Below are 27015 nucleotides of genomic sequence, written 5' to 3'. Positions count from 1 at the left end.
AGTGATAGCTTCTGCTGTGTTCTTGGAGATGTTGACAACAGTTAATTGCCTTAATTGCTAGAAAATAAAGCTGAGAAACTAGAGCAACCATTTTACATTAAAACGGCTTTAATATATTTAGAGTGTAAACCTACATTTCAACTAAATCCCAAAAAATATGAAGTCTCTAGAGGTGACAGTTTCCTCTATATTCACTATATACACGGATAAATCAAACCACAACTATCATATTGCCAAGATAATTTATTAAATGTGCCAATAGGAAGAGACACAGAGAGCAGGAATCTTAAGCATTCTTTCTATCAGACCACTTAGCAGTACTGCAGTGATGTAAGATACGCACCTTATTAAAAAGGAACATCACTACTACCACTATATCTGGAATCTAGCACCTAGATTGCTCACGAAGTTTTTACTAGTAGTCACAAAACCTACCACTAAATAGTAGCTAACAGCATAAAACTGCTTTTATTTAAAAACCATAACTTACCATTTCACACTAGCAACACCCTGTATTTTAAAAAAAAGTAGCCTAAACTTTCATGTTATCATGAGAATTTCCCAGGCCTGCTTTAAATCTTAATGCTAATGTAACCAAAATAACCAACAATTACCCTAAACATCATACAAAAAAACAAAACAAAACAAAACCCTCTCAAGACAGACATTTACTATCTCCAACAAATGCTCCAGAATTTACTAAGAATGTATCTGCCTAATGACTACCACCAAAGAGCAAGCTATTACACTGATGGACTTATGGTTTATATAAATTATTATACATTGAATAAACAATAAACAATAATCACCATCTATTCAATGTTTATCGTGTACCATGCATGAGCTAAGTACTTTATAAACATAACACATAATCCTCAAACTGCCAGATTACCCCCCTTTTATAGATGAAGAAACTAAGGATCAGATTAGCCCCCTTTTATAGATGAAAAAACTAAGGATCAACCTGCCCAAAGACTCAGCGTGGAAGCAGGCAAATCTAAGCTTGGCTGGCTCCCAAGCCCATGCATGCTCCCTGCATTGTACCACATTGATTTCTATTCCTCTAGCCTAGCTGGGTTCAGCCTACAAGTCCAAATTACATGGACGGTAAGCAAAGGGCCATACCTTTCATAATTCACAATATAGCAATATCGTAGATGTCAGACATCCTATTATAGTCTTATGTTTTTAAAAATTAGAACAAAGGAGACGGTACTATGACACAAATCTTCCCATTTCTAAAGGTATGCATCACTTAACATAGAGAAGATCCACCCACCATCGCTAAGAGTAACAAGTCACATCTTATGAAAATTTAAAAACTTGTTTCCTTTAGAAATGAACTTCCAGTCATGCCACCACAATAAATAATCTTGAAATTGGCTATAAACCAACTTATCATAGTATTCTAGGGATCGTAGTTTCTTCTGACAGGATGGGACACATTCAAAAGTAGACAACTTCAAAGGTCTGATCCAGATTAGAAAATCTAAAGCTTCCAAAATGGTACATCCAACCCTCAAATGGTCATGCAAGCAGGTGGTTCCAATTCAGTATGGTAAGTCAAATTCACAGAAAATTCTCCAATTTCACTTTAAACAAGTGACTTAACTAGAGCTCAGTTCTTTACCTCAGTTCTGTTCACCTATTAATAAGACAGCAAAAGAATATTCCAGAATCTCAAAGACTTCTGAGATAAATTTAATAGGCTTTCCAAACAAGAAGGAAACCCTTTGCTTTAGAAGGAAGGCAAGCCCTTAAAGGTAAATCTGACTAGTTATAGTACTGCCTAATGGTTAAAGACACAAATCCTTATAGCCAAATAAGTTTTATTGCCTTAAATCTTGAGGCGTGAAATGTGCCACTTAGCAGATGTGTAACTTTTGGCATGTTAACTCAATCTCAGCCTGTTTCTTCAAACATAAAATAGGAATACTCCTTACTCCAAGGTTACTATAAAGATTATACACGTTTAAGGTGGCAAGAAGCAATTAATTGTTGTAACTATTATTTTATTATTAAAGTCTTTGGGGGAATATAGAACCCACCCAATTTCACAACTCCTGCTCATGGTCTTCCAAGGTTATCATATATTCCGTCATTCCAAATTTGGCCTCTCATTCCACAATTCGGAACTGAAGTAACCATTTATCAAACACAATCATCTAAGCGATCTCCAAATGTTTGCTCTTAAACATGGCAGTTCAAATATAAAAAAGGATACTGAAGATTTTACCCAATACTGTTATCAACTAGCTACACAAGCCTGATCTACAACCTTATCTAACTGGGTTTCAGATTCATCATCCATAGCATGAGACTTCACTTAAATGGCACCTACAGTAGCTACTCTAAAACGTTGTAGTTCAATAATAAGCTTCCTAAACAAACAAAAAAACCAGGCTATCACCATTTGGCAATTCACTTCACTACTCAGAAAAATTTTATTTCCTCGATTGGAAAAAGCAAACAAAAAATTATAGACTCTCATCACAACATATTGTCCTTTCCCATAAAAGGCTTAAAGTCATTTCACTATTACTAAATGACTGAAGTCTGTATCCTCAGCCCTTGAGGTGGCTCTTCAGATCTCTGGGCCATCTATGTAGCTTATCACTTCTCCAGGTACTAAAACGGTAGAATACTTACCTTCAACTCAAGTGACAAACGAATGTGTTAAAACACTATGTGGTTATGATCCCACTGAATTACTTCCAAGAGAGTGGGCATAAGAATTAATCCTAAAACATTCCTGGTCAACATGGGGTAACGATAATCTCTTCATGAACTCAACCATAAACACATGTGTTCTGTGATTTGCACACATTCTGGGGAAAGGCTATTTAAATTTTGAGCTTAAACAAGTTGCCATTTCCTGCTTAGCATATAAAATCTATATGGGATGTAGGTACGAATTTCCCAAGAAGATAAAGCCAACTGTTTGCTGAAAAGAGAAACTAATAATTTCTTCTCACAAGTTGTCATTTAAAGGTCTTCATTCCTTTTTTTTTTTTTTTCCCCTTGTTAGGGAAAAAACAGACTTATTATAACCTAACTGTTTTGGCTGGTGTCACTAAAGAGAAACAGTTGATTCTAGAATAGTCCAACTTCTGGCGATCCAAAGAAGAGTACTCGTTGGATTTCTATCACAGAATGAAACAACTCAATGTATGGACTTCAAACACTAAAACTTGCATTTGATCAAATATATTTTGATCCAACAAATGAAGATCATATTCTTCTGGATTAGCAACAAATATTTCACTGATCTCAGTTCTTCAATACAGAGCTCCAGACTCCTCCAGTGATACATCCCCAAAAGTAAAAAAGCAGAGTTTTCTGGGAAAAGGATTTTCGTATTATCAAGGAATGTGTTAGCAGTGACCTCAGTGGCACCTAAAAGATACTTACGAATTTGTATGCAGATATTCAAAGGTTAGCTGAGCTCGATTCAGACTGCTGTAATTTGTGAAAGCCATGAGTGCAGTAAGATCTCCAGTCCTTCACCCACTAACTGGGAAATATAAACTTACAATGGAATAGATTTTCCAGGATTCCTTCCAGTAAAGGTTTGGTAAGTCTGTGCTCCTTACTGTTAAACAAGGTTACCTAGTATCTATCCAAAATATATTCAAAGAGATGTCTAAAACTACAACTGATTTCTCCTTTAAGTTTTTATCTTCACAATTGTGATGCAATATTCTGGAAAAAAAAAAAAACCTTATAAATCTGTAGTTTTAAAGAGCCTTAGCATTAAGTTGCGATAGTTCAAGGAGTTGAATGTGGTCTTGGAGTAGATGTACTGGAGTTGGGAGGTTTTATTACTGCTCCATCTTCACGTTCTTCAAGCTTTTTTTGTTATTGTTCCTCTAAATTTCCGATCAGAAAATTTACCAATCCGGAAATTCACCAGCTTCTGTCATAAAACTGAGCAGTCACCCATTTCTTCACTACCAACGATCCCAGGGTTCTTAAATAGGCCCCAGGCTGGCGGCCATGAAGTCGATGGAGTGCATATGGCGTTAATTCCGGCTTCACCACCTCCCAACTGAAAGGTCTCCTAAGCGATGATGACGATTCCTTTTTCCAAAGCCCAGACCCAACCTAGCTTCTGCTCCAGTCCCAATCTCCTCAGTGTAATGGGTCAAATTACCTCACACTGACCCACAAAAAATGCCTCAGAACTGACCCGCCCAAATCACCTGATGAGGGCAACGCCCCTCCCCCCACTTCCCTCAGACAGAGGCCTCCGTCTCTCCTGCCCACCAGGGCCTCGCTTCCGAGGCCGCCTCCTCCTCACGGAGAAGAGTTAGTCCCAGCTTTCAAGGCTCGGGTCGAGGGCTGTGTGGAGAGCGCACAACCCGACAAGGCGTTGCCCGGTGCTCAAAGCTGCCTTTGTCCCTCCCCACAGAATTGGAACCCAACAACCGCAGCGCGCTCTTGGAACCATGTGCTGCCTCCGCCTCCGCCGCTGCCGCCGCCGCCGCGAGACCAGCCGCCCACGCGCCGCGCTGGATGAAAGGATGACAGGACTCAGCACCACGGAATTCGGCGTTTAGGGCTGCTCTGCCGCCGCTGCCGCAGCCGCTACAGCCACCTCAGCCACCGCTTTGTCTCCGATAGTGCACACAACCCGGTCCGCCTCGCGCACTCCCCGACGCCCCAAGCCCCCGAGGCCTCCGCGGCGCATTCGGCCAATCACAGAGCCGCAGCTCCTCCCGCCCCCGCCCTGATGCGACGCCTCCTGATTGGCGGGCAGCGGGCCTCCACGTGACCGGATCTTGCTAGCCGGTCCCGCCCCTGTCACGTGAGGGCGCGCGCCTCTCTTCCTGCTTTCATGACCCTCTCCGCCATTTAAAGAAACAGTACCGGGGGCGGGCCGAGCGACGCAGCCGGGACGGTAGCTGCGGCGCGGACCGGAGGAGCCATCTTGTCTCGTCGCCGGGGAGTCAGGCCCCTAACTTGAAGAAGCCCTGGCGCGCCCTCCCCCCCTCCCGGGTCTGGTAGGGCGAAGGAGCGGGCGCGCGGTCGATCGAGCGATCGGTTGGCGGCTCTTTCTCCTGCTCTGGCATCCAGCTCTTGGGGCGCAGGCCCGGCCGCCGCGGCGCGCGCCCGGTGGCCGTTGGCGCTCGCGCCGCGTCTTTCTTCTCGTACGCAGAACTCGGGCGGCGGCCTATGCGTTTGCGATTCGTCGAGGAGTCGTCCGGGTGGTCGGCGGCGGCGGGCAGCTGCTCCGCCCCGCTCCCGGGGAGGCGGCGGCGGCGGCGGGATTTGGCGCGGCCGGGGAGGCGGGGGTGGCCGGGGCTGGCCTGGAGGCCTGGCGCCACCCTTCGGGGCCTGCAAGGACCCAGTTGGGGGGGCAAGAGGGCGCCGGGGGATGGTTGGTGGTGGGCTTTCTACTTTGCCTTTTCCTCCTTATGCCCCCTTAGTGAGGGGCGAGAGCTCTGGCGGCAGCTCCGGGGTGGGGAGACAAGCCCCGGAGTCGGAAGAGCTGGGTTTGCTTCCGGGCCTAGCCATCAGCTGGCCGAGTGACCTTAGGCAAATCACTCTGTAATTTGTCGGCGCCTCAGTTTCCTCCTCTGCCTATCAATGTTTGTGGGGTTGAAAGCGCTTTGTAAAGTATAAAGCGTCGGTGTACGTAAGGGATGATTATTGTTTGTAACGGGGTTTTTTTGAGTTGTAAGAAAAGTTAGCAATTGCCCAGTTCTTGGATTTTGAACCTGGGAACCTTGGATTGAAGTTGGAGATACCCCAAACTCCCCGAAATTGTATGCAGAAATAGTGGGAGTGTGCATTTTGGGGGGAATGAGGATCCATCGCCAGCAAGTTATCAAAGGGGGCTGTGACCCAGAAGAGTTAAGAACTCCAATTGTTTAATGCCACAGGGAGGAAACTGAGGCCTAGATGTCATTTGGGACCCTTCACAACCGATTTGAAGCCTGTTTGAATCCCTGGGATATGTGAGCTGTTTCTATGCATAATGGATATTTGGGGTAACAACACTCCACTGCTTGGCTTCTATTCTGAGTCCTTTCTTTTTACCATAGGGTGCTTGAAGGGTGGCTGACAAGTTGGTATGGTTCAATGGCACCCCACATAAAGCAGCTAAAACCAGAAATGGGTGTGTTTTCTAGTATCAAGAAGCCTGTTGAATCTTTTGCCCAGCAATTCTTAGTGTTCTGCTGCTTATACTGGTACCTACCTTTCTCTTTCATTGACCATTTTTCACAACCATGGTTGCCATCCATTACTTGCTTCTATTTTATATCTTTTGTGCGGTTGGTAGTGAGCAGGCTTATTTTTAAATGGTGCTGCCAAGGCCAGCTAATTAATGGTGCAGGTGGATTTTTAGCAAGCTGGCTCACTGGAACAGACTAAACCAGGCATGGAATTCCCGAAGATGTTTGGGGGTTTATCTTTATTAATTGAGGGTTAACATTCTCTGAAGAGTTTTGTGATGACTTCTGCTGAACTTCAAAATCAGTAGATTTGGAAGTGTTTCAATGCTTAGCTTTTTCCTGGCTGGCTTTGTGTTCTATTTGCTTGCAAGTGTGTTACTAAGATGGCCAAAATGTCAGTGATTGCTCCTTTGTTAATTGTCAGCTGCTTTTATCAAATTCCAGGCCATTGTCCAGCAAACACTATAGAAATGTTTGAACAGTTGGATTTCAAACATTTTCATTTTGTGGAGTGGTGCTTACCAGTGGTACAGCTCTAAGCAAGTGAACATAAACACATTTATGTGTATTTTGTCTGGTTAGGTGTTTACCTGTTTTGCTATTTCATACAAATGTCTGAGAAAATCAATTGACTATTCCTTTTACATAAAGGGCAAAGACAAATGATCTCACTTCCAGAAAAATGACTGTTTCAGAGAAAAATGTGTTGGTCTTTTAGCTCTTTTGTTATTATCTGGATGTACCTCAAAAGAATCTTAAGACTGTGGCGATCTTATAAGATGCTTTTTTCAGGAGAAGGGAGAAAAAAAAAACTGAAACTCAAAGCTTGAAATTCTATGACAAAACATGAGATATCCAGGATAGGAGGCCGAAAAGGTTTCACTACCGTGTTCTGCACTAGCTGGAGCAGATGCTTTTCTGTGTAGCCACAGCGTGGGCTCCAGATTGCCAGATTTTCAACATCTGGGACCTGAAGAGTGTGTCAGGATATGACAAGAACTCTGGAGCTCAATATTTTTGTTTTTGAACATGGGGGCTGTTGACCTTGCTTTGAGAAGAGACAGCAACTGAGCAAGCACTGCCACCAGCACCATTACTGGGAATTTGAAGACCTGAGTGTCTGCCAGACCTTCAGTGCAAACTCTAGCCACACTTCATCAAACGTGAACTACGGTACTTGCCATTTTCCAAAACGCCTCATTCTTTACTAACCATCTCTGCACTTTTTCATGCTGTACTTCGGAGTGTACTCCTCTGGTTCTTCACCTGTCAGAACACTGCCATTTCCTCAGTCAGATGTTCTCTACTCCCTGAGTCTCCCTTACTTAAGTTGTATATCATGTTGTTTACCTTTTAGCTATCTTTGCGTAGCATACCTTGTAAAGTAGTCATTTGCAAGTATTTGCTCTTTTTCCAGATAGCAAGCTCCTTGAAATCAAGGGCTTTGTTTTAAGGATTTTTGCCCACGCGTACTACCTGCATATGATGAAGCCTTTCATAGAAAGGAGTCATTTAGAGTGGGCTATCCAAAGAGACTGAGTAAGCATTTGCTTAATCGCTTCGTGGTAACCTAATTACTCGTGATTAGGAAAAAGATCATTGGTTATGAGTCATGTTTATTTCTGTGTTTCCTGGTGGGTTTGTTTTTGTTTTTTGTTTTTTTTGTTTTGTTTTATTTTGTTTGGGTTTTTTTTTTTTCTTTTTTCCTAAATTTTAAAAGATGTAGGGAATCCTCAGACATGAAGAGAAACTGATACATTGCATAGGGTATTAACAGAAGGGTGCAAATACCAGGGTCTTACTCTCCATGTACCTTGTTCTTTCCCACACAAGATTGAATCTTGTTAAAATGAAAGTTAAAAACAGCTTTTAAAAGTACAAGATCATAAGATAATTTGAGGAAAGCATTGAAAAAGGAAGAAGGACAAGATTTCCTCTGGTGTTGTGTATAAACCTAAATTCAGTTCTTCTTGTGCTACCAATGGGACTACTTTCTCCCCAGTCAGGCACTGCTCAGCAGACTGAATACAGATTACTCCCCCAGATTATGAGATCTAGGGCAATTCCTGTTTGCTGCTTCCCTAAGACAGTTTGTTCTCAAGAGTCAGGAAGCAGTCCCTGCCAGAGAACTCTCTGTTCTTATCATTACTAATTGTTAATCAGAAAGCTTTTTTACTCCCAGTAAAATTTGTCGCTCCCAGTAAAATTTGTCGCTTCTCAGCTAGGTTTATCGAGAATTAGTACCCACCAGGCAGCTGATATGCTGACAACACATCCTAGTGTTAGAGTCCCTGTGTTTGTAATTCCATGCATTTGTTATCTTACCTGTTTTGTTCCTATCCCTTCCAGTCCTGTGCCTCCTGCTGAGTGTTCACCTGGACCTTCTGACCACCTTCCTTGTACTGTTCCATCAGCCTACAGATCTGGTACCTGGATTTTTGCCATCGGTGATTCCTTCACCTTACTGCTGAAGAAGACATCATTCCTGTGGACCGGTGTGATCCAAGAGGCATTTAGCCATCATGATGTGGCCTTCACCTCTACTCCTGTCCTGTTCCACCCAGATTCAGCACAGCCCTTTATAGTGAAGTCAAACTGTTTAAGCCAAGTAGCTGAAGCTATTTTATCACAACAAAGGCCCAGTTTGTTCCTTGAGTGTGCATTTCATTTCTTCAGTTAAAGCTTTCAGAGACACTAAATAAATTTGGACCAGAGGATTTTTTAGTTACCAACACTGAAGAATGACAACATCTTTTCAAGAACGGCATTGGACCATACCCCACTATCTCAAGTGATTGAAATTCATGAAGTGTCTAGGATCCTATCCAGGTCACTGGATCTTATTCTTTCCACTTCAAGTCTATAGTAGCCTACTGAATAGAAGGCAGATATTCTGACCAGCAGATATTGGGATTAAAACAAAGGCACAGTGAACTCACAGCATCTTTGGGATTACTCAGGAACCAGAACTTTTCACTCAAATTTAAGAAATTCTACCAAGGAAACCCTTTACCTAACAGCATCTCAAAAAGCTCCAGTCAGATTCCAGAAAAGGCCTCTTGATACTTCCAGGTAGAACCTATAATGGTAATCCCTTATGTTTATATAGCACTTTATAGTTTCAAAGCACTTTTACATGCATTAATCTCAATTATCAAAATAACACAGTAAATTGCAAACAAGGAAATGGAAATTTAAAAGGTTATCCAAGGTGATACAACTACAGAGTGGTAGAGGTCAGGCCTTCTGACTCCCAGTCCAGTTCTCTCCATGGAATTAACTTAGCCTCTACTTCACCTGCAGTGTTAAGATGACTGGAGATTGGTAACCCCAGAAAATTTTTCAACTTCCTGATCTGGTGCCCTTAGTCAGTAGGTATGTTGTAAGTGTAATCTTGTGATGGCTGCATCTAGACCAGAATTCCATGGCAATACCCCTAAGGTTTAAGAGCGGACTGTTCTTCATAGTGGTAGATTATTCTAGTCAACAAGGCATACTTTCATCTGATGATAAGACTGTAACGTGAAACATGAAGCTACTTTTAGATCTGTTTTTCACATGGTTTTCCTAAATTCCCAAATGGCCTAATTGACTGGAGATTCCTGTTCGTGTTTTGTCCTCTTTTTTTTTTTTTTCTAAGTCTTATTAACTACTAGACATCAAGATCTTATCTATAGTCCTCTACCCCCAAACATGTACTTAATATGAGTCCTACATTTTTTTTAGAGCAGTGCTGTTCATGTATGTGTGTGTATGTATATTTGATGCATACTCATAATATATATGCGTAGATTTCCCGTAGTCTTTATTGTGGTAGAATATATGTTCCCTCCCCTGATTCAGTGTAGTGTATTAAAGGCTCTGAGAAGACTTGCAACAAAGAGCCTCATTGAGCTGTTTAGCCCAGTGTGTCCTAAGTTTAATCAAACACGGAATGTTATTGTCACAGCATTCCTTTAAATGGAATGGGGAAACTGCTTTAAAGCGTATAGCCAGTGCTTCCTGATTGCCCTGGGGACCCAGGAGTAAAGAGCATCTTTGAAGGCTGCCCCGCCCCCACGCATTTCTTACTTTGTCAGTAACTGAATTGGCATGTCTTTAATCATCTGAGAGTCCTACATCTTGACCGTTAACTCTCTCTTTTTGTTAAAGGAACTGCTAGAAGATTTATAGGGACATATGGGAAGGGAACGGGGAAAAGTTAATGTTGCACCCCAAATTGGATGGGTTCCATGACATTTAGCAATAAACTTCTCTGTTAGAATTGTGCTGTAAATCTAGCTCAAAGGCATTGAATCTCTGGTGAGGCGATTGGGAAGGGAAGGGAGGAGGAGAAGGATGGAGAAAAGGGGGAGGAGGGATGAGAGGAAATATTTTCTTAGAATTTGAGTTGTGGCCAATTGAGATCATACCAGTGCTGGAAGAGAAGTCATCTAGCCATGGACTTGGGATAATATTTGCAAAGAAATGGAATGCATTTTGCAGATGTATGTTGACTGCAAAAATCCAGTGCTAATGTTACTTAAAGCCAATAGCCTGTTCTCTGAAGTCACAAACCCAATTTGAGCCATCAGAATTTATAGCAAACTTGAATGTTAACTTCATCATTCTGTAATGTGGTCCATATTAGGGAAAGAATGATTAGAAAGACTCCTTCTTGGCTTACCACAGGCTTTGCTCACAGTTTCTGGTTTCTGTGACCTATTTTTTGTATTTCAGCATTTTGTGAACAGCTTATTCTTAGATCATTGGTTTCCAAAGGCTTAGTGACCATGAAGCCCTTTGGATGAAAACTGTGTGGAAGCCCAGAGTAAAAGAGAAGCTGCTGTAGATGAAGCAGGAGTGGGGGGCCTGAAACCTGCCACAAGCATCTTCCTTTACCACCATGGTGACCCATAAGGAGACTTCTTTACAACACCTAGAATTCTTCAGAACACAGTTTGAAAACCACTGCCCTAGACAACATGTGCAACCTGAATGGCATTCTGATCTGTATCTCTACCCAACTTAGTCCATGTTCAGTTGATGCTGCACATTCTTAGGAATACTTACTGTGGGCAAAATCAGAAAAGTGCAAGAAGATGGGCATATCTTTGCCCCCCCCCCCCACAGAGTAGTCATGTGGGCTGAAAGTGGTATCAAATGGACCTAGATTAGCAGCCCTGTACCCCCAGATGGATTTCAAGTCAGTGATTCCTGGGATTCAATATAGTCAGCAATTCATGTGTACTCTGTACTGACACACCCCCTTACCCAGCTGCTTTAAACAAACACCAGATGCTCTAGTGGTACTTGAAACACGTAACTTTGAAGTCTTGATCCTCCTTGGATACCTGAATCGCCAGGTATTGAAGCTGGTACTAAAGTTGATGATGCCTCATTGAGGCCATATTAGACCAACTTGTACATTGGACCTCCCATCATCAGCCGTGGTACTCTACTTCGTGTGCAAGGGATAACCATTAACTATGAAAGTAGAACTGAAATTCTGGCAACATTACCTAAAAGGGTACCTACTTATTCATCTTATTCTCAAAACTACAAGTCACTATGACTCAGCCTATGACAGTTACACTGCTCCTTGGTTATTATTCAGTTTAACTGCTGTTTCCGGGATAAATGAGCTAATAACCTTAAAAATTTCCTCCATCATTAGCATATCTGCTCCAAAATTATGAATACTCTGCTGTAACTACATGTAACACCTGAGCCACAAGAGATTGTTTTTGAACATCCTCTCTCATGTATGTGATTTTAAATGTGATCCTTTGGAAAGTTTTCTTCTAACCAGTGAGAGATATTCTTTTGTGATGGGTCTTTTGATATCTGGTACCATCCACTACAGGTGTTAGGGATATTTGGAGGTAGGCCTTTTGACCAGGCCATGGTAGCTTGCTTGCTGGGCATCTCAAGTTGCATATCATCAACCTTGTTGTTGGAAATGTAGAGTGACTTGAAAATCTACACAGCCTGCAGCTAAAATTTAATCAGTACACTCAAGAGCTTCCTGCAGCTTCTTCCTAATGTTACAAGACCACAGTGTCTTGTCTCTGTGGATGTTTTCATGGAATTTCATCTGTCTCCATACTGTTGTTCTACACTGAGAGTGGCTGACATTCCTTGCTATGAGATACACCCAGGCATTAAGACACTTAATCTGTTTCTGCAGGATGGATTCAATTCATGAAATCCCAGACCAGATCATGTTAAACAAGTAGACGTCAATTTGTGTCATGAGAAAAATCTCAGTCCCTTCCTTCACAGTCTACTTAAGGGCCAGCTGTCCTCAACTGTACTATAATGAATGCACTGGTTAAATGCTGGGAATGGTTTCTTTGTATCTTTTTTTCTTATTCTCTAGACTAACGCTGATTACATGATTCTGTCTACAAATCATCAAACAAGGCCTGTGCACCCTCAACTAATAAAAATCTAATGACTAGCTTGCTTGTACATATAACTTGTTTGTTCATAAGTTATCTACAAACTCCATTTTTTTACTACCTTCAAAACGTCAGCTCGATTTTCTCTTCTGTACTTACAGAAAAAGACACTGATCTACACTGCCAGTCATTCCCTTTAATCCTGTCAAACGCAGTCAAAATGAGGGGCTTAAGGTGAGGATGATCATCTGTTCAAGAGTCTAATGTATGCTGTGTATCAGAATTGATGGTTGAAAATGAAGAAAGCCTGAAACTCAAACCTAGGATCTTAACTGCTCTCTCCCTGCCACAGATCTCAATCTAAGTCTTTTGGCAGCAACAGCCAACCAATCTAAGGCCTTGTTTATAAGCTGATTCTCAAGAGATGGGCAGAGTTTCAGAAGATGGAGACTTGATTACCAAAGAGAGTAGGGCCAACCTTCATGAACCTGGCCCTCCCAACCTTGTCATTCCCAGATGTAGCATAGACTCCTTAACAGAACCTCAAGTCTGAATTGAGAATATAGCCTTCTACTGAGCTGAGAGTTCTTGGGCAGATAAACAGAAAAATGAAAGCTGCTATACCTGGCTGGCCCTTTAAGGTCAGAAAATGGTATCCAGAGCAAATCCTAAGGAATGACCCTGGAGTGCTCAGGATAAAAACTAATTTACAGAGCTTCAACATCAATCTACCCATTTTGACAGATCACATCCTGGCTGTTGGTGTGGCTAGCCCTGATGAAGGTACCCTATTTGCCTGTTTAGACTCAGCCCTTGTATGCCTTTTTTGACATGTTGCAATCAGACTGGCTGTGCCTGAGAAAACTACCAACTGGTACCAGTCTGTCTTACACTCAGTTCCACCCAAGGAGTTTTGAATAGAAGCAGCTTGCATCTTACCACCGCCCCCCAACCCCAGGACTTAATGTTCACAACTGGAAGGACATGCTGTATACTACGTGACCAGCAGCCTTTTTTTTTTTTTAAGTGCAGAGTAAGTCTCTACACCTGTGTATATGTCACCATTTTCAGCACTGAGACCCCTTCTACCAGATCTGAAAGACTACAGCAGATTGAAAGCACTGTCCATTTCTCTCTTCTGCAGTAATACAGAGGTGACAGAAATGTTACCAGTTCACCTTGGCAAAGGACTAAAGGAACACAAAAAGAGGTTTCCACTGAAGTTAAAACTTACCGCTGACTTCAGTAGCCTCACAGAACTATTTGCCAGTGGGAGGCTTGTCCAGCATCATGTCAGCAAGATGGTTGAGCTCTCAGATTCAAGGCCACTGAGTTTACTTATTTTGAAACACTATTGCATCATCCAAAGTATGCTATTGGACACAATTATTATATTCAAATGGATTACAAGTTTCCTGAGTACAGGACAAACTTAACTCCTCATGATGTTTTCAGAATACTTTTATTATCAAGAAAGTAACAAATACCAGCTCTTAGTGAACAGAGACTAAACTTTTTCAGTATCTGGTCATATTGACATCAGTTGTTTTTGATTGACCAGCATCCATTCCATCTCTTTGTAACAACTGTGATGTTCCTTGGAACCACTTTTCCGTATCTTCAGTCCACATGATTCAGACAGTCTGGCCTAACTTTAAGCTTCATGGGTGGACATGTAATTCAGACCTGATGAATCAGCATCATCCATCTCTTTCACCATAAAGATTCATTCTGGAATGGTCATGTGATCCAAGTTGGTCCAGTGATACTCAGCCCTAGGACTTTCACTGAACTGTGGAGAAGCTCAGAAGCTCTCTTTACTGAGGTTGCTTGGCTTTGCAGTATGAAAAACTCAAACCAGCAGGGCCCACCATATGAAATGAGCCAGAGAATGAAGCCAGTGCAGAGCCAAATGATGGAAAGACTTGAGTCCTGATGACAATGTTTGTGCCCCTGGATCCAACCGTGCCTGAAGCTAGTATATCCCTATGGACTTTTCAGTTATGTGAGCCAATAAATACCCTTTTTTGCTTTAAGTTACTTTGAGTTGGGTTTCTATTGCTTAAAATTGAGTCAGTCCTGACTAGTATACTGTCTACCAACATTGACACTTGACATATTCAAGTATTTATTAAACTGGAGGTCATGGCCACACTGAAGTCTTCCAGATGAGAAGACAAAATGAAACAGGAAGTGACAATGTTTAAGTTAACTACAGAAGCCTAAGAAGTACATGGTAGAAAAATATATTAGAAAACCTAAATGTTTATTGGTAAAGGATTGGTTAAATAACACATGGTTCAGCCATATAAGAAAATCTACATGGCTGTTAAAACTGATAAAATACATTTATTGTGTATGAACATGGAAAAACGGCCATGATATATTAAGAGAAATGGTAGAAAAATATATAGTATGAACTCACTTAAAAATTCGTGTTTTATGATGTATAGAAAAGTCTACTAATGGCTTTCTTCAAATAGTGTAGATTCCATGAGACTTTAAACTTTATACATTTCTGTATTTGAATATTTTCCACTACTCATATTACTTTTAAACTTTATTTAAAAATAAAGAATTTTTAAAATTAAATTTAGTACTTATTGTTTGACTTTGGCAAGTTACCACTGTAAGTCAAATAATTTAAAATACCCATCTTCATGTTAGTGAACATTTAGATAAATATATCTGTCTTCCCATTAGTGAAGCTGACAAGGTTGCACCTTTTTTGAGGAACTCAACTCAATAATTGATTCTTAATTTTTTCAAGCATATCTCTTTAAATGTCTGAGTTTTTTATTATCAGTGTATCATAGTATCAGTGTTCATCTACTCCAGTTCTCAACTGATACTAATCTATTAAGACCTCTTACAGTGTTTACAGTAGGTAGGTAGAAGGAAAAAAAATCATGTTTTCTTTGAAATCCTTCAGTATTTTGATAACACAGTCAAGTTCAATAGTGACCTTTTTATTGCTAAATCTAGTACATAATCTAAACTTCCAGCAGCACAGTCAGCTCCCATTATATATCTTGGCACACTCTTTTTCCCTTAGGTGTTGTGACACTTCTCATTTTCTTCCTGCCATTCTGGCTATTGCTCCATTGTTGATAGTTTTCTTCTCCCCATCATTTAAATATTAGTGTAATGGCCATTCATTGATTTTTGCCTCCCATTTCCCCTTTTCTTCAATGAGAAATACCCACTTTTTGTTTGGAATGATACTCCTTTCCATTCTGAGGTTTTAGTGGAACTGTAGATTACAGTATTAAAGGCTTGTAAACGCCCCCCCCCCAGTTGATCATGTGATCCAAGGCTTGTCCAATCAAAATTCCCCTCACCAAAATTTTGAGTCTTGAGAGAGGTGATGCAAACAAAATCAGGAGGTTAGTCATTTTGATGGTAGTGTCCCAAGGAAACTATACCAGAGTTGGTGCAAGGACATCCCCCATGGTGCCCTGGTTCTGGTTGTGAAGGCCTAGTTATCCAAATTTTCCTTTGATTCTGTAGACTACCATATATCCTTAAAATACATTCCCTTTTCACTTGTTAGCCAAAGCAGGTTTCTCTTGCTTAACAGCCAAATAACTGATAACAGAAATTGATACCAGAGAGTTAAATGGGCTTCAGACCTTTAGAAACATGGAAGGTCTGGAATTGAGTCTAACTAGAGGCAGCTAAAACTTGCTTTGTATCCCAGGGTAGTGGGAATAAGCAATTTATATTGGTAAAGGAGCCAGTAAAGATACTTCCCCCTTGTCATTTGGAAGCATGTGCCTCTTGAGGCAAAATGTGGATAATGAAGTTATCTGTTGACAGTAGGACAATTTGAAATGGATAAGGAAGCCATTGTACAGACAGTAATCTGCTCATTAATACACACAGATGTGTTGGTGATGGTTAAAAATGCTAACAGATGCATGTGCAAGGTATGGTTTAAGAACTAAAAGGACAGTATCACCCAGAAATTTTAAGTTCTCACCTTGGGAAGAAGAATAAACCGTTTTCTACAGTACATTGAATGGAAGTATTTGTAAAATTACTCACGTTGAAGAGTGCATGTCCTGGGCAGCAAAGGGATAGAACGTAGCGGGCAGTTGCATTTACCCAACCAGGTGTCTTTTCCCCCTCCTTCGAGAACAGCAGCTCACCTTCATTTTGTGAAGCTGCACCTCTCCCATGCTACCAGAACATAATATGTAAATGACATTTGAGTTCATGTTACTGAGGTTTCCTCAGTTGCCCAGATTCCTGATTTTCTTAAATGTTAAGCTTCTAAAAGTTTTGTAAACTGCCTTCTGTGCTTCCAGTAAATTGCATCGGCTGTGAAGACATCATGGTATATATGGCTGTAAACGGTATCCCTTTACAACCACATACAAAGGCCTGGTAGCCAGGGCCAATTTTTGTTACTTATAGTCAGAGAAGCCCAACAGAATAAGTGTCCCTCCTGTGTCTTGGGTCTTCTTAGCCTACTCTGAAGAATTCCCCATTCCCATGGCTTTGGTTTCCAACTATGTTGGTAATTTCAGATTCCTATTTTCAGCCCAGATACATTTCTTGAGCTTGAGATCTGAATGTCCACCTGTCATTTAGATATCCCCTTGCTTGATAAATAATTCACACTGACCCCATCATTTTCCCCTCAAAATCTTTCTTCTAGTGTTCTTTTCTTGATAAATGGCTCCACCCTCCGTGGACTAGAACACAGGAATTATTGTCACTTCCTTCTCTTTTCTGTCACCCCAAACATCCCTATTACTCATTAAGGTGTATCATGTAAATATACCTTAAAACCATCTACAATCTGTCAGCTTTGTCCAGGGTATCTATTACTAGGACTATTATGATGCCATTCTAGTGTCACTGCCTCTACTGCTGTCCTACTATAGTCTGTTCTTTGCAGAGCAGCTAGAGTAATCTTTGATACCCAGATCTGATTGTGTTACTCCCCTGCCTAAGACCTTTGAACAGTCCCCCCATTGTTTCAGAATAAAATCTAAACTTTTATTCTGAAACTTTATACTTGTTTACAAGGCTTTTCATTATCTGACTCAAGCCTTTCACCACTTCAAACAGCTCAAATTTTGTATGTTGTCTTTTCCTATAATATTTCATATGAGAACAGGATTCCAAGTTTCTCTTTCCATGAAGTTTCTAAATTAAATCTGATATGTGTTACTGCTATATGAATAGATCTACAGTAAGTGCCTCAAGAGCAACAAGATTCCTGCCTCACAACATAGACAATACCAAAGGGACTGCAAATTCAAATGGTAAAATGAAATATTGGAAGAATTTTTCGGAGACTTTATAATCATATGATGGGGACCATAAGCAAAACAAAAATCTAGAAGTTCTCAAGGAAATTATAGACATACTTGACTACATAAACAAATTTGGGGGAAACAAATCTTGGTTCTATAAAAGACACGAGAGATACATGAAAAATTTCCAACACAAGTGACAGATTGATGATTAATATCCCTAATATACAGAGAGTTCCTACAAAATGATTACTACAAAACAATCATCCCAATAAAGAACACCCAATAGGCTGGGCGCCTGGGTGGCTCAGTGGGTTAAGCCGCTGCCTTCGGCTCAGGTCATGATCTCAGGGTCCTGGGATCGAGTCCCACATCGGGTTCTCTGCTCAGCGGAGATCCTGCTTCCCTCTCTCTCTCTCTCTGCCTGCCTCTCCATCTGCTTGTGATCTCTCTCTGTCAAATAAATAAATAAAATCTTTAAAGAACACCCAATAGGCAATTCAAGAAATCTAAAAGATCAACAATAGTAGTCACTAACCACTTACTTAGACCTTGCTATGTGCTAGACATTGTTTCAGGCACTTTATAAGCATTATTTAATACAACTTACCCTTGGAGATAGCTAATATTATCCCTGTTGTACAGCTAAGGAAACAGGCTCAGAGGAATAAAGTAACTGGTCCAAGTCCTGCAATAGGTGGTCACGTGTTTTGAGATATGACACAAACTCAAGTGGTTTGACTCTTGAGTCCATGCTTCAAACCATTTTTCTCTCTGGCGAGTCAATAAGCATATGAAAGTAGATCAAGTGTACACATGGGCAGGGAGATATAAATCAGGGTTCCACAGGTCACCTATCATGCAAAATTTCAAACAGCGACAACCTTCAGTGCTGACAAGAATTAGGGTAAAGGAAAACTTTTGTACAGTGTTGGTAGGAATGTGCATTGTTGCAGTCTTCTTAAAAGGTGATCTGGCCATAGCAATTACAATTTTTAAAAATGTATCTTTTAACCTAGCAGCCCCAGTTCGAAGGACCGAATCTCAAAGAACTAAAAGCACTGAGATACAAGGACATCAATGCAAGAAGTTTGCTGTAACATGGCCTATGGTAGCAGAAAAATGGAAACAGCTTGACAGTCCATCAAAGGGAATGATTGAATCATTTATAGGACAACTACAAGCTGGAGTATTAATGCAGCTATTGAAAAGAATGAGTCAGACCTCTAGGTCTTAATCTGTGCATGTCCATGATATATTTAAGTGAAAAGACAAAGTTATGGAGTAACATATATTGTGAACCCATTTTGGTGAAAATAAAACCTACAAATATGTCGATGAATGATCATGAAAGGTAGACACAGACTATTATGGAGTAAACTGAAGGGTTTAAGGAAACTTAATACTTTATATATACTGGCATTGTTTCACTAGTCATGGGAAGCACACGCCTTTTTTTTTTTTTTTTAAGAAAATTTGCTCATTTCTAAATTTAAATATTTTTAAAGAAGCAATTAAATTGCAATTGGACATTTTCTCATTAGAACATGCTAATAGAAGAGTGATAAAAAGAACAAAGAGTAATGGTTAGTTAGGTCTTACATACTTAGGGTTGCCTTTTTTTTTAAGATTTTATTTATTTATTTGACAGACAGAGATCACAGGTAGGCAGAGAGAGAGAGAGAGAGAGGAGGAAACAGGCTCCCCACTGAGCAGAGAGCCTGATGCGGGGCTCAATCCCAGGACCCTGCGATCATGACCCGAGCCAAAGGCAGAGGCTTTAACCCACTGAGCCACCCAGGCGCCCCTGAGGGTTGCCTTTTGAAGGTGCTTGGTTTTCAGGTGACTGGTCTTTAGCCTTTGGATAGGCCACTCTACAGCAAAGTGCTATACATTGGGGTGCTACTTTCTGACAAAGATTGGTTGTCTCCCTGTATCTGTTCTTCCCAGAATAAACATATTTCCCAGCCTCCCTCGCATATAAGTATAACCCACTGACTACATTTGGCCAATGGGGCATGAGCAACTGCTGCAACTTGTCCTTAAAAGTGTGTGCCCATCTCTTTCTTCCATTCAGCTGAGTACAATGTGGGCTTGGAGGCTAAAACTTGAGCATGTCGTAGTTGGACCGTGAAGGAGAAGGAGGTGTGTGTGAAGAACCACCATACCAGGTCTGCACTGATTACCTCTGGATGCGGTTTATAAGAGAAACTTCTATCCTCTTAACATAATTGGTATTTGAGGTTTTCTGTCCTTCACAGCTGAAACTAATCTGCCCACAAATACTTTGTCAGGAATATTTCTTAGGAACATCTTATTCCATCTTGTTCTAATTTTATGCTACTGAGGGAGCCTGGACTGCTAGCTGTACTACCTGGACTAACAGAAGTGCAGTGCCCTAGGTGGAAGACTGGCTGCGCCATGAAATGGCATATCTCTCCCATCGGAAATTAATCAGTTGGCTTTATTACCCAGATGCCCCGAATTCCCACTCCCAGAGTTACCACTGCTATGGACACCTATTGCTTTTGTATTCCCACTACTCATCTGCACTTCTTTTGATTTTCTCTCCACCATTTTCTGTCTGTATGCTAACTACCCGTGGCTCCAGGGCAAGCATGTAACTGACTGACCGACCAGAGTCCTGCAGCCCCTTGGTGAAGGTGTTTAGATAAGGGATAACCAAAGGATCTAAGCCAAACCAATCTTATACAAACTCTGTTAATTCTGATAGGTGAGAGAGTGGGGGTGTTTAAACAACTGAGAAAAGCTTTTGTTTTTGCTTTTAATTCACTGAATTTAGAACTGTAAGACTATAAGTCTAGTACTGTTGGTAACAACCTCACTACCATAAGGAGATTGCCTGTCAGAATGGAACATGCACAGAGGACTAAGAGAATCCTTAAAGACATTGTTGTCACCTGGGTCTAGCCATACCTGAAGCTAAACTAACCCTGAACCTTTTTTGCAAGCCAGTAAATCCAACTTTCACCTATTCAATTTGAGTTGTCTTCTCTTTTCATGAAACAGTCCTGACTGAACCATCCCATTTCAATTTATTACTAGCACCAGACACATAGTAAATATTAGAAAATAGCATGAGATCAATATATAAGAGGCAGAAACTTAGAACTTGTTGGAGCACCTGAGTGGCGCAGTCAGTTAAGCGTCTGCCTTCAGCTCAGGTCATGATACCAGAGTTCCGGAATCAAGCCCCAGATTGGGCTCCCTGCTCAACAGCGACTTGGTTTCTCCCTCTGACCTTCCCCCTTCTCACGCTCACTTGCTCTCTCAGATGAATAAAATCTTTTTAGAAAGAAAAAGAAAGGAAGGAAGGAAGGAAGGAAGAAAAGAAAGAAAGAAAGAAACTAACTTAGAACTTGTTAACTCCAGTAGACAGAGCCACAGAAATTTCTGCATTGGCAAAGCTGAAGACACTGGCATGCTCCTTAACCTCTCTGAGCCAGTTTATTCTGAAAAGGAGGAGTAGCTACAGGCCCTATCTCAAAGAATGTGAGGATTAGGAGAAAGAATGAACACATAGTACTGAGCACACTGCCTGGCACCTAATAAGCCCTTCATAAATGGCAGTTGTTGTTAGCAATAATATGACGACAATAATACCCTGGAAGCCTCTCAGCTCAGCCAGCCAGCTATTCCCTTGCCATCTTTTTAACCTCAACTTGCCATCATATTCAATCTCTTTTATAAGAAAAATCAATTCCTTATTTGCCCCATCAGCCTTGGGAATGCTGATGGCAGCAAAACATGTCACATCCATTTCTCTGGTGGGCTGAGGTCCTTGGATGCCACCTGTGCCAACTGGCCTGTTAGCAAATGTGACAGGAAGCCTGGATTAAGGAGGTCCAGTTTTCACTGATAGAAACATGTCCTTCCTCATCTCTGTTAGAGCAGGTGGCCAATCTGGGCATGCTCCAGACAGATGAGTGGCTCACCACTTTTCGACTTCACATTGAGACTCAGCACTCCAAACTGCTGCTTGTTTTAAAAAAAGAAAACCAGTTTAAGTCACAAGAGTTAAGAATCCCAGTCCTTCACACCAACAAAAATAAGAGCTCTTTCTGTTCAGGTGTAATTCTGAAAATCCCAGAAGACCTATGGCTTTCTTCCAGGTCACCATCCTGAACTGCTAGGACTTTGAGTGTTAGAGAAAGTAGCTGAAATCAGACCTAGTCATTAGGTCATGGGAATGGGCCAGAGCCATATTTCCTCAAGTGGTAAGCACTGAGGGACCTTGGGGTACCCTAGCCTCATCACTGTCATTCTTCTGAGGCAACAGCAACAGACAGAAACATCCTAGCCACATTTGCCTGATTCAATGCCTGGCTGCTTTGGACAGGAATTCTTGATTTCTCAAGTTCAGAAGATTCCTAGGACTACCTGGATTTGGGGAGAAAAGAGTTTTCCTGGAGAAAGTATTCAAGTTCAGATGCTGTTTTAGGTCCAGGACCCAGAAGACCTACACAGATTAGTGCTTCAAAGACTGTGGAGTTGATGCAAGGAAAGGAGGGGGTGACAGGAGGATCATCAACCCCATTCCACTCTTAGCACAAAGATTCCCTGACATGGTCAAAAGACAATAACGACCGTCCCCAAGATGATATTCAACTTCTGTCCCATCTTCAGAACATTTTAAAATAAACCTTTAGTTATCTTGTGACCAGCACAGTTATGCTGCAGTATATTCCTATTTGTATTTTACACTATTTTTTTTACAGTGTGGTCATTTAAGTTACATGAGAAATTTTGAAGAGTATAAGACAAAACAAGCATAAAATCAGAGTCCAAGGCCACACGCACACACATCTACCACCACCACCACCACCACTGAGCTGTCTCACAACACCGGAAGCCAGCCCCAGAGGCAGGGCCCAGCTGGGGTCTCTGTGAAAGACAACCTGTGGCAGAAGACACTCAGACCTCCTTGTGGTCCCTACAGAGGATATAAGTAGTTTACATGACTTCTTCCCATCACTTTCTGGTCTAAAGCAAGACCTCCCCCTCAACCACTTTGAGATGTTTCATTATCTCTAATAACAGGAAAACTTACAGTAATCAGAAGTAAATGTGGAGGGGCGCCTGGGTGGCTCAGTGGGTTAAAGCCTCTGCCTTTGGCTCGGGTCGTGATCTCAGGGTCCTGGGATCGAGCCCCATGTCGGGGCGGGGGGGGGGGTCTCTGCTCAGCGGGGAGCCTGCTTCCCCCTCTCTATCTCTGTTTCTGCCTACTTGTGATCTCCCTCTGTCAAATAAATAAATAAAATCTTAAAAAAAATAAGAAGTAAATGTGGAAAATTTTCAAGAAACTTCTATAATAGCAGGCATCTTTGGCCCTGGCTCAGAAGCAAGTTGATACCAAGTTGTTCTTAGCACTTCGCCAAATGGATTGCTGTTTCCTTGTGCCTTGGGCACCCAAAAAGGGAACAAGGGCTCAGGCTGTGTTTATGGCTCTTTGCCTGGATACCTCTCCCAGTTCCCTCTTTTAAGGCAAAGAGCTCTGCTGTAATCATATTCTGCCCTCCAGAGCCTACCCTTTCCTATGTGAACCTGTTTTGTGATAAGTAGATATTTTTGGCTTTACTTTCTGTGCTTGTCCTTGGGCCTAACAGCCTAAGAAGAAGAAGCAGAACCTACTTGTTCCCCACTCCCTTGCTCCTCTCATTGCTTGGTCTTCTTCTACTTAGAAAATTTGAGTCAGTCTTCCATGTTCCCCCACACATAGGCCTTACAAGAAACCAGCTACTTCCTTTTACCCATCCATGGGTACCACCAAGTTAATATGGAGGAAATCCTCACATACTCTCCACAGCTCTGGCTCCTCTACCTTTTTCTAATCCTTTGGTGTCCACCTTCTACCCCTCCCCTGTGAAATTTCATAATGGAGGAAGGTGCTCAAGATAAATAAATACTCCTACAAGAAAAACAGCTGTAAGAAATTCAAAAACTTTATGTGCAGGTTGTTACTACGAACTTTACTCAAGACCTGGTGTTACAGGACCAATTACATAATTTGTGGGGCTCAGTGCAAAATGTGCAAAATGAAAAGGCAAAGGCCCTTGTTCAACAATTGTTAAGAATTTCAAGATGGTGGCAGTAGATCATTAAACCAAATGTGAGGCCCTCCTGAGCACAGGGCTCTTCTAAATATGAGGTCCTAAGTGCAGGGCCTAAGTGTGGCAAGAATCTGGTTCTGGTTTTATATTTCCCTCAAATACCCCTTGGTTAACAGTCTGAAACACATCCATGCCACCCAATCTGCCAGTTCCAGACAACATTTGATATCAATATTACCATATGTAGTAATAATTATCATTTATTCATGCTAAGAATGGAGCTAAGCCTTCTGCCTGTTAACTCTGTTAATACCCAGTCATTATGTTCCATTAATATTCCAGTAATTATGGAGGAAAATCAGAGTCCCTCCACTTGTAGGTGGTCTTCTACCCGGATTTCTAACCAAAACCCCATCTTCTACATGACGGATCTCTATCAGCCTGAAAAACAGTGGGATCCACGATGGTGGATAAACAACAGAGGCATTATAGGCACTCAAACTAGGAGATTTTGACATAATAGAACAATAACTTCCATTTATTTTTTTTAAGATTTTATTTATTTATTTGACAGACAGAGATCACAAGTAGACAGAGAGGCAGGCAGAGAGAGAGAGAGAGAGAGGAGGAAGCAGGCTCCCTCCAGAGCAGAGAGCCCGACGTGGGGCTCGATCCCAGGACCCTGAGATCATGACCTGAGCCGAAGGCAGAGGCTTTAACCCACTGAGCCACCCAGGTGCCCCAATAACTTCCATTTAAAAAAGAAAAAATCCTTATGTATGTGCCAGGTACTGTGCTCTGCAATTTACATGCATCATCCCATTTGACACCTTTATGGTGTGTTTTATTCCATAACCTTCGTGCAAGAAGTTTCTCATGCATTTATCATTCTATATTCTTTATCATTCTATATTATTATCATTCTTTATCATTCTATATTAATACTGCCCTGAAGGCAACTTGCCCACACACATCCCCGCCCCCAACCAGGGACTCTTTGTGATGTCAGAAAATTGGCCCCACATGGAGGCTTCTCTGCCTGCTCATGGACATTTTGGCCAAGGACTACTTTTCCTTCTGGTGTCCAGGGACTCTGGCCCTTACCTCAGTACCCCAGACCTATACCTGGGCCTTCATCTTCTTCACTGCCAGTGGTATATTTCAGCACCCTCCCACCCACCTGAAGGAACAATGTAAGGACAAGCAAGACCCAGGTCACCTCCATTTTGAACATTCTCCAAATCCTGTCCCCCTTCTGATTTCAAATTTTCCATGGCCTTGAAACACCAAACCCTAAGGGCATGGGGATGCGGGTATAAGGTAGAAATTCCAGCCTTCTTTTGCTGGGGCTTGGCTAGGGAAATGAACTGCCAATGCCGGAGGGTGTTTTTTAATTTTAGGAACTTGCCACTTTACATCAGATTAAGAAAATTTGGCTGGAAGGAGGAGTCACTGATCTAAGGTTCTATAGGTAGAAAGTGGCAAGGCTAGGGATTTGAAGCTGTTGGACTCTATCCTTCAACTGTGGGCCATCTACTCCCTCATTAGAATCATCATGGAAGAGCTCATTGAAACTTACCAGGCCACACACTGGCCTAAGAATGAAAAACTGTGGGGGACAATCTACATTTTTTAACGCCTTATATGTTACCTAGAAGCTTTTAGAATTTCTACTTGAAATTCCAGCCAACCTCACAATACTAAGTGTGGCAGAAAAACTCTAAGGTGTCCCCACCATGATCAGTGCTTGCAGGCACTCACATGTCTTAGCTCCAAGTGCCATAAGAGAATACCACAGAGTGGATGGTTCATTCAACAAAAACTTATTCTCCCACAGTTTTAGAGCCTGAAAGTCTGTGATCAGGGTGACAGGGTGACCTGCCAATTTGGTTTCTAGTGAGGGCTCTCTTCCTGGCTTGCAGATAGCTACTTCTTGCTCCATCCTCACATGGCCTTTCCTCAGTGTATGTGTGAGAGGAGAGAGTGAGCTCTTTGGTGCCTCCTCTTATAAGGACACTAGTCCTTATCAGATGAAGGCCCTACCCTTATGATTTCATATCTCCAAACATAGACATCCTGGGAGTTGAGGCTTCAACATGAATTCTTTAGGGACACAAACACTCAGTCCATAAATCACCTTTGAGTAATCATTCTGCCAGAGTTGGACTTTCCCCTGAGGTGAAACTTGTGATTTGCTTCCAACCGATAACATCTGGCAAAAGTGAAGGGATGTCTCTATCTTGCTGATTTGTTGAAGTAAGTGGCCATCTTGGGAAAGTCCACATGGCAAGAAACCATGGGCAGCCTCTAGGAGAGAAGGGTGGCTTCCAAAGAAAGGAAGAAGCTGGGGCCCTCCATCTTACAGCCACAAAGAACTGAATTCTGCCAACCTGAATGACCTTGGAAACAGGTTCTTCCCCATTTATGCCACCTGATGAACATGCAGTCTGGCCAACGCCTTGACTGGAGCTTTGTGAGTCCTTGAGAGTCCAAGCTACGCCCGGACTCCCAACCCACACAAACTGTACGATAATAAATGTGTGCTGCTCTAAGCCCCTAAGTCATTTGTTACACAGCAATGGAAAGCTAATACATTAGAAAACCCCACAATCTCCACTAACAAGGCTGCATGGATAATTCTTCTCTTTTTCACCACTTCATGCCAAACTGCCTATTTAAAAAAATTTTTTAATATCTTGATTATGAAAGGCAATACATATTCATTGTAGAACATTTGGAGGCACACCAAAAAGAAAATAAAAATTACCAGCAATAATTTCCTCCCACCCCCTCAGATAACCACAGATAACATATTGGCAAACCACCTCCCCCAACTTAGGTTCTACGTAGAGAGACTGGATAAAGTTACAAACAGAGTACACTCTGTACAGACTGTTTTGTAACTTGTCCTTTCCACGGTGTCAGCCCACAATTTCTAAAGAATCTGAAGCATCAGAGGGGTGAACTTGTTCCTGGGATTTTGGGATATTGCCAGACCCCACTTTTAATGACCTCAGGTTTTTCCCAGGCTAGGCTTTGGCAAAGGGGACTCAGAAAGAGGAAACTGAGGCCAGAGAATAGATGACATGCCCAAGGCCAGATAGCTTTGGTCCCA

The 27015-nt window shown here is 41.8% G+C and overlaps 2 protein-coding genes across 6 annotated transcripts in view; one reads left to right on the top strand and one right to left on the bottom strand.

Annotated features, from left to right (window-relative positions):
* MORC2 (MORC family CW-type zinc finger 2) overlaps positions 1-5014 on the bottom strand; it is a 61751-nt gene extending 56737 nt beyond the window's left edge. For all 5 annotated transcript variants that reach the window (XM_047697768.1, XM_047697763.1, XM_047697764.1 and 2 more), the window contains exon 1: positions 3412-5014. In XM_047697768.1, the coding sequence (XP_047553724.1) occupies positions 3412-3479 (68 nt within the window). In that variant the 5' untranslated portion in view covers positions 3480-5014. The remainder of the gene's footprint in view (positions 1-3411) is intronic.
* Positions 4962-14602, top strand: TUG1 (taurine up-regulated 1; the record flags this gene model as incomplete). Its single annotated transcript, XM_047697775.1, has 2 exons — positions 4962-7352; positions 8529-14602. A coding segment is annotated over one exon (468 nt), but the record flags the coding sequence as incomplete, so codon positions are not given.
* Between the last annotated feature and the right edge of the window lie 12413 nt (positions 14603-27015).

Source organism: Lutra lutra, chromosome 12 (genome assembly GCF_902655055.1).
Source record: "Lutra lutra chromosome 12, mLutLut1.2, whole genome shotgun sequence".
Taxonomy (NCBI): Eukaryota; Metazoa; Chordata; class Mammalia; order Carnivora; family Mustelidae; genus Lutra; species Lutra lutra.
The sequence above is the reverse complement of the archived record's forward strand: the minus strand, read 5'-3'. Positions and strand labels throughout refer to the sequence as shown.